Source organism: Thalassophryne amazonica, chromosome 10, assembly GCF_902500255.1.
Source record: "Thalassophryne amazonica chromosome 10, fThaAma1.1, whole genome shotgun sequence".
NCBI lineage: Eukaryota > Metazoa > Chordata > Actinopteri > Batrachoidiformes > Batrachoididae > Thalassophryne > Thalassophryne amazonica.
Window position 1 is genome coordinate 19073601 of NC_047112.1, and position 14823 is coordinate 19088423.

General features: G+C 45.0%; 1 protein-coding gene across 1 annotated transcript in view; it reads left to right on the forward strand.

Annotated features, from left to right (window-relative positions):
* LOC117518397 (ephrin type-B receptor 1-like) overlaps nt 1-14823 on the forward strand; it is a 225370-nt gene that overhangs the window by 156196 nt on the left and 54351 nt on the right. Inside the window, exon 8 of the mRNA XM_034179506.1 lies at nt 9720-9795. Coding sequence (XP_034035397.1) covers nt 9720-9795 — 76 coding nt within the window. The remainder of the gene's footprint in view (nt 1-9719; nt 9796-14823) is intronic.

Here is a 14823-nt window from a genome sequence, read left to right on the forward strand (position 1 = left end):
TCTGGCTGAGGATATTACTTTCACAGGTAGATGATATCTCGGCAACGAGGTGGAGATGACGTCCGGTTTTTATGGAGTGGAATGATGAAGTGTAGATGGGTGACAGCTGTCACCCCCGGCTGTGTCCGTGGCGGCGGCGCCCTCTCCTGCCTGAAGCCCGCACTTCAGGCAGGGCGCCCTCTGGTGGTGGGCCAGCAGTACCTCCTCTTCTGGCGGCCCACACAACAGGATCCCCCCGTCAACGGGCGCCTCCTGGCGCCCGACCAGGCTTATCCGGGTGACGGCGGTAGAAATCGGCCAGGAGGGCCGGGTCCAGGATGAAGCTCCTCTTTACCCAGGAGCGTTCTTCGGGTCCATACCCCTCCCAGTCCACCAAATACTGGAACCCCCGGCCCATTCGATGGACGTCCAGGAGCCGGCGCACTGTCCAAGCCGGCTCCCGGTCAATGATCCGAGCAGGAGGCGGCGCCGGACCGGGAGCACAGAGGGGTGAGGTGTGGTGTAGTTTCAGTCTGGACACATGGAAAACAGGGTGGATCCGCAGTGAAACTGGAAGTTGGAGCTTCACTGCGGCAGGGCTGAGGATCTTGAGGATTTTAAATGGTCCAATGTACCTGTCTTTCAGCTTAGGAGAGTCCACTTGGAGGGGGATGTCCTTCGTTGATAACCACACCTCCTGCCCGGGCTGGTATGCAGGGGCCGGGGACCGCCGGCAGTCTGCATGGGTCTTAGCCCTCGTCCGGGCCTTCAACAAGGCAGAACGGGTGGTGCGCCACACCCGACGGCACCTCCGCAGGTGGGCCTGGACCGAGGGCACACCGACCTCTCCCTCCACCACGGGAAACAATGGGGGCTGGTACCCCAGACACACCTCAAATGGGGAGAGGCCAGTGGCAGAAGACACCTGACTGTTATGTGCATACTCAATCCAGGCCAGATGGTTACTCCAGGCCGTCGGGTGCGCGGATGTCACACAGCGGAGGGTCTGTTCCAACTCTTGGTTGGCCCGTTCTGTCTGTCCGTTTGTCTGTGGGTGTCAGTTCTCTGCAGAAACTCCTCCAGACTTGAGAGGAAAACTGGGGACCACGATCCGAGACTATGTCAGTTGGTATCCCATGCAGACGGACGACGTGGTGGACCAGGAGGTCAGCAGTCTCCTGGGCCGTTGGGAGCTTCGGGAGGGCCATGAAGTGGGCCGCCTTGGAGAATCGGTCTACTATCGTGAGGATAGTCGTCATGCCCTGGGACGGCGGGAGGCCCATGACGAAATCCAGGCCGATATGGGACCAGGGGCAATGAGGCACCGGAAGCGGCTGGAGAAGTCCTTGGGTCCTTTTGTGGTCTGCCTTGCCCCTGGCACAGGTGGTGCAGGCCTGGATATACTCCCAGACATCGGCCTCCATAGACGCCCACCAGAAGCGCTGCCGGACAACTGCCACGGTCCTTCGCACCCCCGGATGACAAGAGAGCTTGGATCCGTGACAGAAATCCAAGACAGCAGCTCTGGCCTCTGGTGGGACGTATAGACGGTTCTTCGGCCCAGTTCCGGGGTCCGGGCTCCGTGCCAGGGCCTCCCGGACGGTCTTCTCCACGTCCCAGTTGAGGGTAGCCACGATAGTGGACTCCGGAATGATGGGCTCCGGTGGATCCGACAGCTCAGTTTTGACTTTGTCTTCGTGTACCCGGGACAAGGCATCCCATCTCTGGTTCTTGGTCCCGGGGTGATAGGTGATCCGGAAGTCAAAACGCCAGAAGAACAGTGACCAGTGGGCTTGCCTGGGGTTCAGCCGCTTGGTGGTCCTGATATACTCCAGGTTCCGATGGTCAGTGAAAACCGTGAACGGCACAGACGCTCCCTCCAACAGGTGTCTCCACTCCTCAAGAGCCTCTTTCACCACAAGGAGTTCTCGGTTGCCGACATCATAGTTCCGTTCAGCCGGGGTCAACCTGCGAGAAAGGTAGGCACACGGGTGAAGAACCTTATCGGTCTCTCCGCTCTGCGATAGCACGGCTCCTATCCCTGAGTCAGAGGCATCCACTTCAACCACAAACTGGCGGCCAGGGTCGGGTTGCACCAGAACTGGTGCAGTCGAGAACCGTCGTTTCAACTCCTTGAACGCGGCTTCGCACTGATCCGACCAGGTGAAGGGGACTTTTGGAGATGTCAGGGCTGTCAGGGGGCTAACTACCTGACTGTAGCCCTTAATGAACCTCCTGTACAAATTTGCAAAGCCGAGGAACTGTTGCAGCTTCCTATGGCTTGTTGGTTGGGGCCAATCTCTCACCGCCACAACCTTGGCCGGATCAGGGGTGACGGAGTTGGAGGAGATGATAAACCCCAGGAAGGACAAAGAAGTACGGTGGAACTCGCACTTCTCGCCCTTCACAAACAGCCGGTTCTCCAACAACCGCTGCAGGACCTGACGTACATGCTGGACATGAGTCTCAGGGTCCGGAGAAAAGATGAGTATATCGTCCAGATATACGAAGATGAATCAGTGCAGGAAGTCCCGCAAGACGTCATTAACCAAAGCTTGGAACGTCGCGGGGGCGTTAGTGAGGCCGAACGGCATGACCAGGTACTCAAAATGACCTAATGGGGTGTTAAATGCCGTCTTCCAATTGTCTCCCTTCCGGACCCGAACCAGGTGATACGCATTCCTAAGATCCAACTTTGTAAAGATTTTGGCTCCATGCAAGGGGGTGAACACGGAATCTAACAAGGGCAACGGGTATCGATTGCAAACCGTAATCTCATTCAGCCCCCTGTAATCAATGCATGGACGGAGTCCGCCATCTTTCTTGCCCACAAAAAAGAAACCTGCAGCCATCGGGGAGGTGGAATTCCAGATCAGCCCCGCAGCTAATGAGTCCCGGATGTAGGTCTCCATTGATTTGCGCTCAGGTCGTGAGAGGTTGTACAGCCTGCTGGACGGGAACTCCACGCCTGGAATCAAATCAATGGCACAATCGTACGGACGGTGCGGGGGAAGGGTGAGTGCCAGATCCTTGCTGAAGATGTCAGCAAGATCGTGGTACTCAACTGGCACCGCCATCAGATTGGGAGGGACTTTAACCTCCTCCTTAGCGTGTAAACCAGGAGGAACCGAGGAACCTAAACACACCCGATGGCAGGTTTTGCTCCACTGAACCACCATCCCAGACGGCCAATCAATCCGGGGATTGTGTTTCAACATCCACGGGAAGCCCAAAATCACTTGGGAGGTGGAAGGAGTCACAAAAAACTCGATCTCCTCCCGATGATTTCCAGACACCACCAGAGTTACAGGTTGTGTCTTGTGCGTGATTAAAGGGAGAAGGGTGCCATCTAGTGCTCGCACCTGCAATGGCGAATGTCTAGCAGATTCCCTTCTGACCCCGTGTCCACCAGTGCTGGGGCTTGAAGGGTTAAATCCCAGGATTGTAACTGGGAGTCATGTGGAAATATGTGTGTGTCCCACGTGAATGTCTTGGCCCACCCTAAGCCCAGTTTCTAGGGGCGGGCGTTGGTGTTTAACCGATTGGGGCAGTCTCTTAACTAATGCTCACTCGAGCCGCAGACAAAGCACTCCCCGCAGGCCAGCCTCCTCTATCTGTTAGGTGGTCTAAATGTGGCCCTGCTCGTGTCCATAGCTTCGTCAGCAAGGGGAGCTGTACCCACACGGAGCGTTGAGGCTGTGGAGCGTGGGGAGGGCGGAACCCTTTCGGACCCGGAAGGGAGAGGGACGGCGCATGCCCAGCCACGTCCTTCATCTCGCTCCTGACGGCGTTCCTCCAACCGATTGTCTAACCGTATAATGAGATCAATATGCCCATCTAAATCCCGCGGTTCTTCCTTAGCTACCAGGTGCTCCTTCAGGACCGACGACAGTCCGTTTATGAAGGCAGCGCAGAGCGCAACGTTATTCCAGCCGGACCTCGCAGCCACGATGCGGACGTCTACTGCATATTCGGCTGCGCTCCGGCGCTCCTGTCTCATTGACAGCAGCACTGTTGAAGTAGTCTCTCCTCTGTTAGGGTGATCACAAACCCAGTATAAGTGGTAAGGAGCCGTAAATTTTGCTCCCAAAGCGCCATAGCCCAAGCGCGTGCCTCACCACGAAGCAAGTTAATTACATAAGCCACCTTACTGGCATCAGACGCGTACATTACGGGACGTTGTGCAAAGACGAGCGAACACTGCATAAGAAAGTCCGCGCACGTCTCCACACAACCTCCGTACGGCTCTGGGGGACTTATGTATGCTTCAGGGGATGGTGGGGGGGTTCGTTGAACGACCAGTGGAACGTCTATATTCTGCACTGGGTCGGCAGGAGGAGGAGCTGCAGCAGCGCCCTGAGCACGCGCTTACACCTGTGCGGTGAGAGCCTCCATCCTGCGATTAAGGATGACGTTTTGCTCGGTCATCAGATCCAACCGAGCGGTAAAGGCGGTGAGGATTTGCTGCAACTCACCAATCACGCCTCCTGCAGACGCCTGTGCACCCTGCTCTTCCATTGGCTGTCCAACAGATGGGTGATGCCCCTCGGGATCCATGATGCTGGCCAAGATATCCTGTTGGGAAAGTGTAGTGACACGGACCCACAACAGGGGGCGTAAATGAACGGACAATGAAAGAGTCGAATATGAACACTTTACTGTTGTGAAAGAGCACAACCAAAACACATCAGATTACAGAATTTGTGAAAACAGTCAATCCACAAAGGTGACGTGTGGGCAGGCTCGAGGATAGAAGACGTCTGTCCTGAGAAGAACCGGAACCACACGATTTCCTCCGCCACCGAACCTGGAGAATACTGGAGCCGCCAAGTCCCGAGTCCCCAGGTGGCCACCGTCTCCGAATGTCGGATCTGGTACTGCTGGCGAGGAGCAAAAACAGTAAGATGTGGGTGCGTGCACACCCATTAACAACAAAGGTGGAGAATCCACCTCCACCTCTCACACACACTCGTGCAGCTCCTGTCTTAAACACTTATCTGGTTGGGGTGTGAAGCGAAGCCGTCGCTGATTACGCTAACCTCACTGATAAGGCACTCAGCTGCAAGCAGCTGCAAAATGAATTCAGACTAAGACACAATTAGATTCTGGCTGAGGATATTACCTTCACAGGTAGATGATATCTCGGCAACGAGGTGGAGATGACGTCTGGTTTTTATGGAGTGGAATGATGAAGTGTAGATGGGTGACAGCTGTCATGAGATAATGAGTGACAGCTGTCACCCCCGGCTGTGTCCGTGGTGGCAGCACCCTCTCTCCCGCACTTCAGACAGGGCGCCCTCTGGTGGTGGGCCAGCAGTACCTCCTCTTCTGGCGGCCCACACATCATAGTTTGTCAGGGTAAATAATGAGTGCAGGAAATTACTTAAAAATGAAACTTTCAAAAAGCCACTTTCCTCCATTGCTTTAACAGTTTCTTCCTCAATGACAAAATGACATCTGATTAAACTGGTGTGTCTCTGTATTTTTGCACAGCAGTATTGGTTAGACCTTCATAGCATTTTGCCAGGTGCTATTTTTCATAGAAATTGCCAGATAGTGATTATGGGGTTCAAGGGCAGTTTTGCGTCTTAAAAAATGCTGACTGCTGTGATGGGTTTTTTTTTTTAACTCATGTGGGATCTGTGGTTGTAATATCACTCTGTCTATAAAACCAGCACAAAGGTGTACATCCAATCACCTGCCATGTGTCCACTTCACCATCGGGGTAGAGCGTCTGAATCAAGGTCACTTAAATTGGAATTGTTAAGAGAGTAGAGTTACTTCAGTCTGTCTATCCTGCCAGTGCTGGACGTTAATCTGCTGGTCGCCTCTATATCCTTTAGGTTACGACACATCTTTAAGGCTGCCAGGCTGACTAATAAGAAATGTAATCCTGTGCAGGAATACACTCAAATGAACACCTTCCTGCAGCTGCACCAGACAAGAATTGGACCCAACTCTGAAATTGAAAACAGATTTGCTAAATACCGCTGCATGCAAAAATTCTACACCTGCATCCATAATATTAATAATTCTATTATTATATTCATAATTATAATATAAAACACACAATGAATTGCATCATGCACACAGTTCTGTCTGCTTAGTTCCTCCAGTTCGTCCATACATATGATCAGTCCTCACAGTCATTCAGCCATTGCATCTGCCTGTTTCTTTTCTTGTAGATGTTTGCTTTTGCAAATATGGCACAGATGCAACAGTTTTGTTATGATTCCTATTTTTCATGAGTTGATGTGAAAGATCTAAGGTTTCTGCTATGCATACAAAATGTTTATTTTCCTTGAATTTTATTCACGGATTTGGTAAAAATACCTGTTTGTGAGCACTGCACCTTTGCCAATGTAATCCGTTCAACTGGCTGATATTGTAGACCAAAATGCTGATTAAACAGCATGATTATTGCAGATGTGCACCTTGAACTGGTTACAATAAAAGGCCAATATAAAATGTGCAAGTTTATCACACTATATAATGCCACACATGTAGCAACCTTTGAAGGGGATGTGCAGTTGGCATGCTGACAGCAGGAATATCCACCAGAACGGCAGTGACCATAAGCTGCTTGCAGACCACGTGTGACCATGGCAACGCAAGACAGCCACATCTGGGTCCTTCAACTAATCACCTAATTTTTTATTATGACCAGTTCCATCTACATCTGTGCAGTAATCATGCTGTTTAATAATCAGCATCTAAATATGGCACACCTGCCAGGTGGATGCACTGTTTTGGCAAAGGTACAGAGCTCAAAAATGGATTTTAACAAATTAGTGAGCAGCATTTGAGAGAAATAAACCTGCACACAAATATTAAAGAAATACTAAACCTCCTACTTCAATGCATGAAAACACAACTGTGCGCGTGTATAATGCGAAGGCCGCCAGTAATTAGTCTTCACAGATGTTCATACCATAAAAATAAGAAAAACATATTCTATAATAACGTGCAATTTGATTTTTGTAAAACTGATTAAGACACATTTTGTCCCATCACTCAACACACAAAGAAAGAAAAAGTGAAATAAAACAGGATGGAGACAAAGCAAATCAATCTGGAATTAGAGCGTGGAGCGAGCCATCAAGCTCACCCCCCTAATTGCCTCGTCTTTGTTGGTGATTTGTTGTTTCAGACTGAAAGGCTTTTCTGGCTTTCAAATTGATAAACAGAGCTCCACGCACACAGAGATGAACATGGTGTGGCAGCTCATTAGGTGGTCACAAAATGTGTTCTGAACCTGGTAATTGTGTCTGTGTGACGTGCGTTCATACCACCAAATGAAAGCAAATGTGCATCACGTCTTCAAACTAGTGGCCCGAGGGGCTAAAAGCAGCTGGAAACCAGGTTTACAGCCCACAGCAGGCTTTATTATTTCACAATAAGGTCCACGTGATAATTTTACTTGTGGTTTGTACATTTAACCATCAGAGTGTTGATTTATAGCAGTGGCAATTTTATGCTTTTATGGACAGAGTTGAGCCAAAACTAACCTTAATGATACATACTTATCGCTACAGAGAATATGGAAATATTTCCTTTCAAATTGTTCAGGTTGCCTTAATTTGACTTGAACATTAAGATGACAATGATTCAAACAACCTTTCATGTGCACATATTCAGAGTCCAAATTATACCATAACAATTAGGGGCGGAGCGTAATGATTTACCTAATGTTACTTATTATTATTATTATTCATTCATTCATTCATCTTCTACCGCTTAGTCCAATTAAGGCTCATGCCCACATGGGGAGAACATGTTAGTTTGATAAACTGTAAATTAAGGAAAATTTTAGAACCTAGCTAATGTTAGCATTTTTGTGTTGCCACTTGACAAGTGGTAAATAAATAAATGGACTGCATTTATATAGCACTTTTACATCTGCATCAGATGCTCAAAGCGCTTTACAATAATGCCTCACATTCACTCCGATGTGAGGGTGCTGCCATACATGTTGTATGGCACATAACAATACAAGGCGCTCACTACACACCGGGAACAATAGGGGATTAAAGGCCTTGCCCAAGGGCCCTTAGTGATTTTCCAGTCAGGCTGGGATTTGAACCGAGGATCTTCTAGTCTCAAGCCCAACACCTTAACCACTAGACCATCACCCCCACCCACCATTATGCTAATGGTGGGTGGGGGTGCAGGCACATGTAATTAGAACACATGCATTTTCATTAAATTTCATTTTAAAAGAAAAATTGTACATTGGAAGAAGTATTAATAAATCAAAAGGCTTCTGTTCTCAGTTCAAGCCTGCCCCCCGCCCAACAAAAAAACAAAAGTAGCTACACAGAAAGAAAACTAAGGTATAAAAAAAACAAACAGAGCTCATGAGGTGAAGCTCAAGTTTGAAAATTGACACAATCTATTCCTAATAATAATAATAATAAGAAGAAGAAGAATTTGTGTGTAGCACAAGCAGGCCAGTAAGTCAAGGCAAGGCAAGCAAGTAGATAAAACATCATGAAACAACAATATAATAAAATTTTGAATCCATGGGAAGAATTAAAATTGAACATCAGGTACAAATAAAACATACAAACCAGCTGATATAATTGAAATATGATAAAACTATTTTTATTTTTTTGCCTTAAATGCTAAACGTTACATATAAAGCAAACTAGCTTTAGCGAGCTAATGTTAGTTAGATAAACTGTAAATCAAGGAAAATTTTAGAAACTAGCTAATGTTAGCATTATTGTCTTGACACTTGACACAATCTATTCCTAATAATAATAATAATAATAATACTAATTTGTGTGTAGCACCTTCAAGTAGACAAAATTTTCAAATGGTCTTCATGATAGAACATCATGAAACAACAATATAATAAAATTTTGAATCCATAAGAACTATTGAAATTGAACATCAGGTACAAATAAAATATAGAAAACCAGCTGACATAATGGAAATATGATAAAACTAAATATAAAGAGAAGCAAATTAGTTTTAACTTTTGCCTTAAATCTTAACTGTTAGGTGAACTAGCCTTAGCTAGCTAATGTTAGTTAAACTGTAATGTAAGGAAAACCTTAGAAATTAGCTAACGTTAGCATTTATATATTGACACATTTGACCACTACTGCTAGGCAGGCAGCTGTGGCATTCAGTTTACATTAGGAAATGAAATGGTCCATTTAAGTGGTGTCTGAAATTGTACTGGAATGAATGAATTAATAAATTTATTTATTTGGCGCACACACAAACTCAAAAATAACAAAAAACCTCATATAGAGAACAGTTTAACAAAGTATCTATGTGGCCGAAAAGGTGTAGGCAGAAGCAAAAGCTTCTAAACACCCACCCTTTTAACATAAAAATAAAAAAAAATACATGGGTATATATAAATATACATATACTCATGGCAAATCCAAAATACAAGTTAATCAGTGAACTAAAATGTCAGATCACAACCAAGCAGACAACAGTGCACACATCCAAAAACAAAACAAAATAACGATAACCCTAATTCATTGTAACACGTAATTAGTTTTTTAAGGAGCCTTTTAAAGCCAATGAAGTTACCAAAGAATTTAATGTTCTCAGGAAGCTTCTTCCAGACATGAATATGGGCAGTATATTCAGGGGGCTGTGTCTTAATTGAGGGGGATTGGTAGATTCCTCCAGTCCCCCATGCAATTTGTACCATGCATGTATTGTATATTATGCACGTTGGAATAATTGACGATTACTCTTCATTGTCATTTCTGCAGGCTGTCAACGGAGTTTCCAACAGGAGCCCTTACCCCGCCCAGCAACTGTCAATCAACATTACAACCAATCAAGCTGGTGAGTGGAGCGGGAATAAAGGCCTGCACGAGCATGCATGTGATTGTGTGTGAGCTGGCCTCAGGGCACAGCGAATTGTGCGAGTAAAGGATTACTTCTGGAGAGGATTGGAGCTACAGCCTTTTTTAATTCATAAAACATGTCAGGAGCTTGTCATCTCTCTTTCCCCTCTTTCTCTTCCATCACTGTCTTTTCTGCACATCCACCGCTTTCATCCTCTTTCTCTCTCATTCTCTCAGCCACTTGCTCTCGCTCTCTGACAGTGTAATTCTCAGAGAGCGTAAAGTGAGCGGAGTTACTGCTCCATCAATACTTTACGGAGACAGACACAAGTGATATTTCCAGGGCTCCCCAAATTTAGATTTAAAAGCCTCTTTACGATGAAAAAGCAGGCCGACTGGGTGACTGTGAGGAGGAAGCGTAGCCCTAAACAGAAGCCCCGTGTACACCACCAACCCGTTCACATTTCTAACCGTTTTTCCCCACTCAGCGACACATCCGCCGAGGATCAAACTCTGGTTATTGGCGACTCTGTTTTGAGAAATGTGAAGTTAGCGACACCAGCAACCATAGTCAATTTTCTTCCGGGGGCCAGAGCAGGCGACATTGAAGGAAATTTGAAACTGCTGGTTAAGGCTAAGCGTAAATTTGGTAAGATTGTAATTCACGTCGGCAGTAATGACACCCGGTTACACCAATCGGAGGTCACTAAAATTAACATTGAATCGGTGTGTAACTTTGCAAAAACAATGTCGGACTCTGTAGTTTTCTCTGGGCCCCTCCCCAATCAGACCGGGAGTGACATGTTTAGCCGCATGTTCTCGTTGAATTGCTGGCTGTCTGAGTGGTGTCCAAAAAATTAGGTGGGCTTCATAGATAATTGGCAAAGCTTCTGGGGAAAACCTGGTCTTGTTAGGAGAAACGGCATCCATCCCACTTTGGATGGAGAAGCTCTCATTTCTAGAAATCTGGCCAATTTTCTTAAATCCTCCAAACCGTGACTATCCAGGGTTGGGACCAGGAAGCAGAGTTGTAGTCTTACACACCTCTCTGCAGCTTCTCTCCCCCTACCATCCCCTCATTACCCCATCCCCGTAGAGACGGTGCCTGCTCCCAGACCACCAATAACCAGCAAAAATCTATTTAAGCATAAAAATTCAAAAAGAAAAAATAATATAGCACCTTCAACTGCACCACAGACTAAAACAGTTAAATGTGGTCTATTAAACATTAGGTCTCTCTCTTCTAAGTCCCTGTTAGTAAATGATATAATAATTGATCAACATATTGATTTATTCTGCCTTACAGAAACCTGGTTACAGCAGGATGAATATGTTAGTTTAAATGAGTCAACACCCCCGAGTCACACTAACTGCCAGAATGTTCGTAGCACGGGCCGAGGCGGAGGATTAGCAGCAATCTTCCATTCCAGCTTATTAATTAATCAAAAACCCAGACAGAGCTTTAATTCATTTGAAAGCTTGTCTCTTAGTCTTGTCCATCCAAATTGGAAGTCCCAAAAACCAGTTTTATTTGTTATTATCTATCGTCCACCTGGTCGTTACTGTGAGTTTCTCTGTGAATTTTCAGACCTTTTGTCTGACTTAGTGCTTAGCTCAGATAAGATAATTATAGTGGGCGATTTTAACATCCACACAGATGCTGAGAATGACAGCCTCAACACTGCATTTAATCTATTATTAGACTCTATTGGCTTTGCTCAAAAAGTAAATGAGTCCACCCACCACTTTAATCATATCTTAGATCTTGTTCTGACTTATGGTATGGAAATAGAAGACTTAACAGTATTCCCTGAAAACTCCCTTCTGTCTGATCATTTCTTAATAACATTTACATTTACTCTGATGGACTACCCAGCAGTAGGGAATAAGTTTCATTACACTAGAAGTCTTTCAGAAAGCGCTGTAACTAGGTTTAAGGATATGATTCCTTCTTTATGTTCTCTAATGCCATATAACAACACAGTGCAGAGTAGCTACCTAAACTCTGTAAGGGAGATAGAGTATCTCGTCAATAGTTTTACATCCTCATTGAAGACAACTTTGGATGCTGTAGCTCCTCTGAAAAAGAGAGCTTTAAATCAGAAGTGTCTGACTCCATGGTATAACTCTCAAACTCGTAGCTTAAAGCAGATAACCCGTAAGTTGGAGAGGAAATGGCGTCTCACTAATTTAGAAGATCTTCACTTAGCCTGGAAAAAGAGTCTGTTGCTCTATAAAAAAGCCCTCCGTAAAGCTAGGACATCTTTCTACTCATCACTAATTGAAGAAAATAAGAACAACCCCAGGTTTCTTTTCAGCACTGTAGCCAGGCTGACAAAGAGTCAGAGCTCTATTGAGCTGAGTATTCCATTATCTTTAACTAGTAATGACTTCATGACTTTCTTTGCTAATAAAATTTTAACTATTAGAGAAAAAATTACTCATAACCATCCCAAAGACGTATCGTTATCTTTGGATGCTTTCAGTGATGCCGGTATTTGGTTAGACTCTTTCTCTCCGATTGTTCTGTCTGAGTTATTTTCATTAGTTACTTCATCCAAACCATCAACATGTTTATTAGACCCCATTCCTACCAGGCTGCTCAAGGAAGCCCTACCATTATTTAATGCTTCGATCTTAAATATGATCAATCTATCTTTGTTAGTTGGCTATGTACCACAGGCTTTTAAGGTGGCAGTAATTAAACCATTACTTAAAAAGCCATCACTTGACCCAGCTATCTTAGCTAATTATAGGCCAATCTCCAACCTTCCTTTTCTCTCAAAAATTCTTGAAAGGGTAGTTGTAAAACAGCTAACTGATCATCTGCAGAGGAATGGTCTATTTGAAGAGTTTCAGTCAGGTTTTAGAATTCATCATAGTACAGAAACAGCATTAGTGAAGGTTACAAATGATCTTCTTATGGCCTCGGACAGTGGACTCATCTCTGTGCTTGTTCTGTTAGACCTCAGTGCTGCTTTTGATACTGTTGACCATAAAATTTTATTACAGAGATTAGAGCATGCCATAGGTATTAAAGGCACTGCGCTGCTGTGGTTTGAATCATATTTGTCTAATAGATTACAATTTGTTCATGTAAATGGGGAATCTTCTTCACAGACTAAAGTTAATTATGGAGTTCCACAAGGTTCTGTGCTAGGACCAATTTTATTCACTTTATATATGCTTCCCTTAGGCAGTATTATTAGACGGTATTGCTTAAATTTTCATTGTTACGCAGATGATACCCAGCTTTATCTATCCATGAAGCCAGAGGACACACACCAATTAGCTAAACTGCAGGATTGTCTTACAGACATAAAGACATGGATGACCTCTAATTTCCTGCTTTTAAACTCAGATAAAACTGAAGTTATTGTTCTTGGCCCCACAAATCTTAGAAACATGGTGTCTAACCAGATCCTTACTCTGGATGGCATTACCCTGACCTCTAGTAATACTGTGAGAAATCTTGGAGTCATTTTTGATCAGGATATGTCATTCAAAGCGCATATTAAACAAATATGTAGGACTGCTTTTTTGCATTTACGCAATATCTCTAAAATTAGAAAGGTCTTGTCTCAGAGTGATGCTGAAAAACTAATTCATGCATTTATTTCCTCTAGGCTGGACTATTGTAATTCATTATTATCAGGTTGTCCTAAAAGTTCCCTAAAAAGCCTTCAGTTAATTCAAAATGCTGCAGCTAGAGTGCTGACGGGGACTAGAAGGAGAGAGCATATCTCACCCATATTGGCCTCTCTTCATTGGCTTCCTGTTAATTCTAGAATAGAATTTAAAATTCTTCTTCTTACTTATAAGGTTTTGAATAATCAGGTCCCATCTTATCTTAGGGACCTCGTAGTACCATATCACCCCAATAGAGCACTTCGCTCTCAGACTGCAGGCTTACTTGTAGTTCCTAGGGTTTGTAAGAGTAGAATGGGAGGCAGAGCCTTCAGCTTTCAGGCTCCTCTCCTGTGGAACCAGCTCCCAATTCAGATCAGGGAGACAGACACCCTCTCTACTTTTAAGATTAGGCTTAAAACTTTCCTTTTTGCTAAAGCTTATAGTTAGGGCTGGATCAGGTGACCCTGAACCATCCCTTAGTTATGCTGCTATAGACGTAGACTGCTGGGGGGTTCCCATGATGCACTGTTTCTTTCTCTTTTTGCTCTGTATGCACCACTCTGCATTTAATCATTAGTGATCGATCTCTGCTCCCCTCCACAGCATGTCTTTTTCCTGGTTCTCTCCCTCAGCCCCAACCAGTCCCAGCAGAAGACTGCCCCTCCCTGAGCCTGGTTCTGCTGGAGGTTTCTTCCTGTTAAAAGGGAGTTTTTCCTTCCCACTGTAGCCAAGTGCTTGCTCACAGGGGGTCGTTTTGACCGTTGGGGTTTTACATCATTATTGTATGGCCTTGCCTTACAATATAAAGCGCCTTGGGGCAACTGTTTGTTGTGATTTGGCGCTATATAAAAAAAAAAATTGAAATTGATTGAATTGATATGTCATTCAATGCGCATATTAAACAAATATGTAGGACTGCTTTTTTGCATTTGCGCAATATCTCTAAAATTAGAAAGGTCTTGTCTCAGAGTGATGCTGAAAAACTAATTCATGCATTTATTTCCTCTAGGCTGGACTATTGTAATTCATTATTATCAGGTTGTCCTAAAAGTTCCCTGAAAAGCCTTCAGTTAATTCAAAATGCTGCAGCTAGAGTGCTAACGGGGACTAGAAGGAGAGAGCATATCTCACCCATATTGGCCTCTCTTCATTGGCTTCCTGTTAATTCTAGAATAGAATTTAAAATTCTTCTTCTTGCTCACAGGGGGTCGTTTTGACCGTTGGGGTTTTTCCGTAATTATTGTATGGCCTTGCCTTACAATATAAAGAGCCTTGGGGCAACTGTTTGTTGTGATTTGGTGCTATATAAATAAAATTGATTTGATTTGATGGAAAACACATCGTTTACCTCACCTGTGGTGATGCGCAGCTCATTCCTAACTGAAACATTATCCAC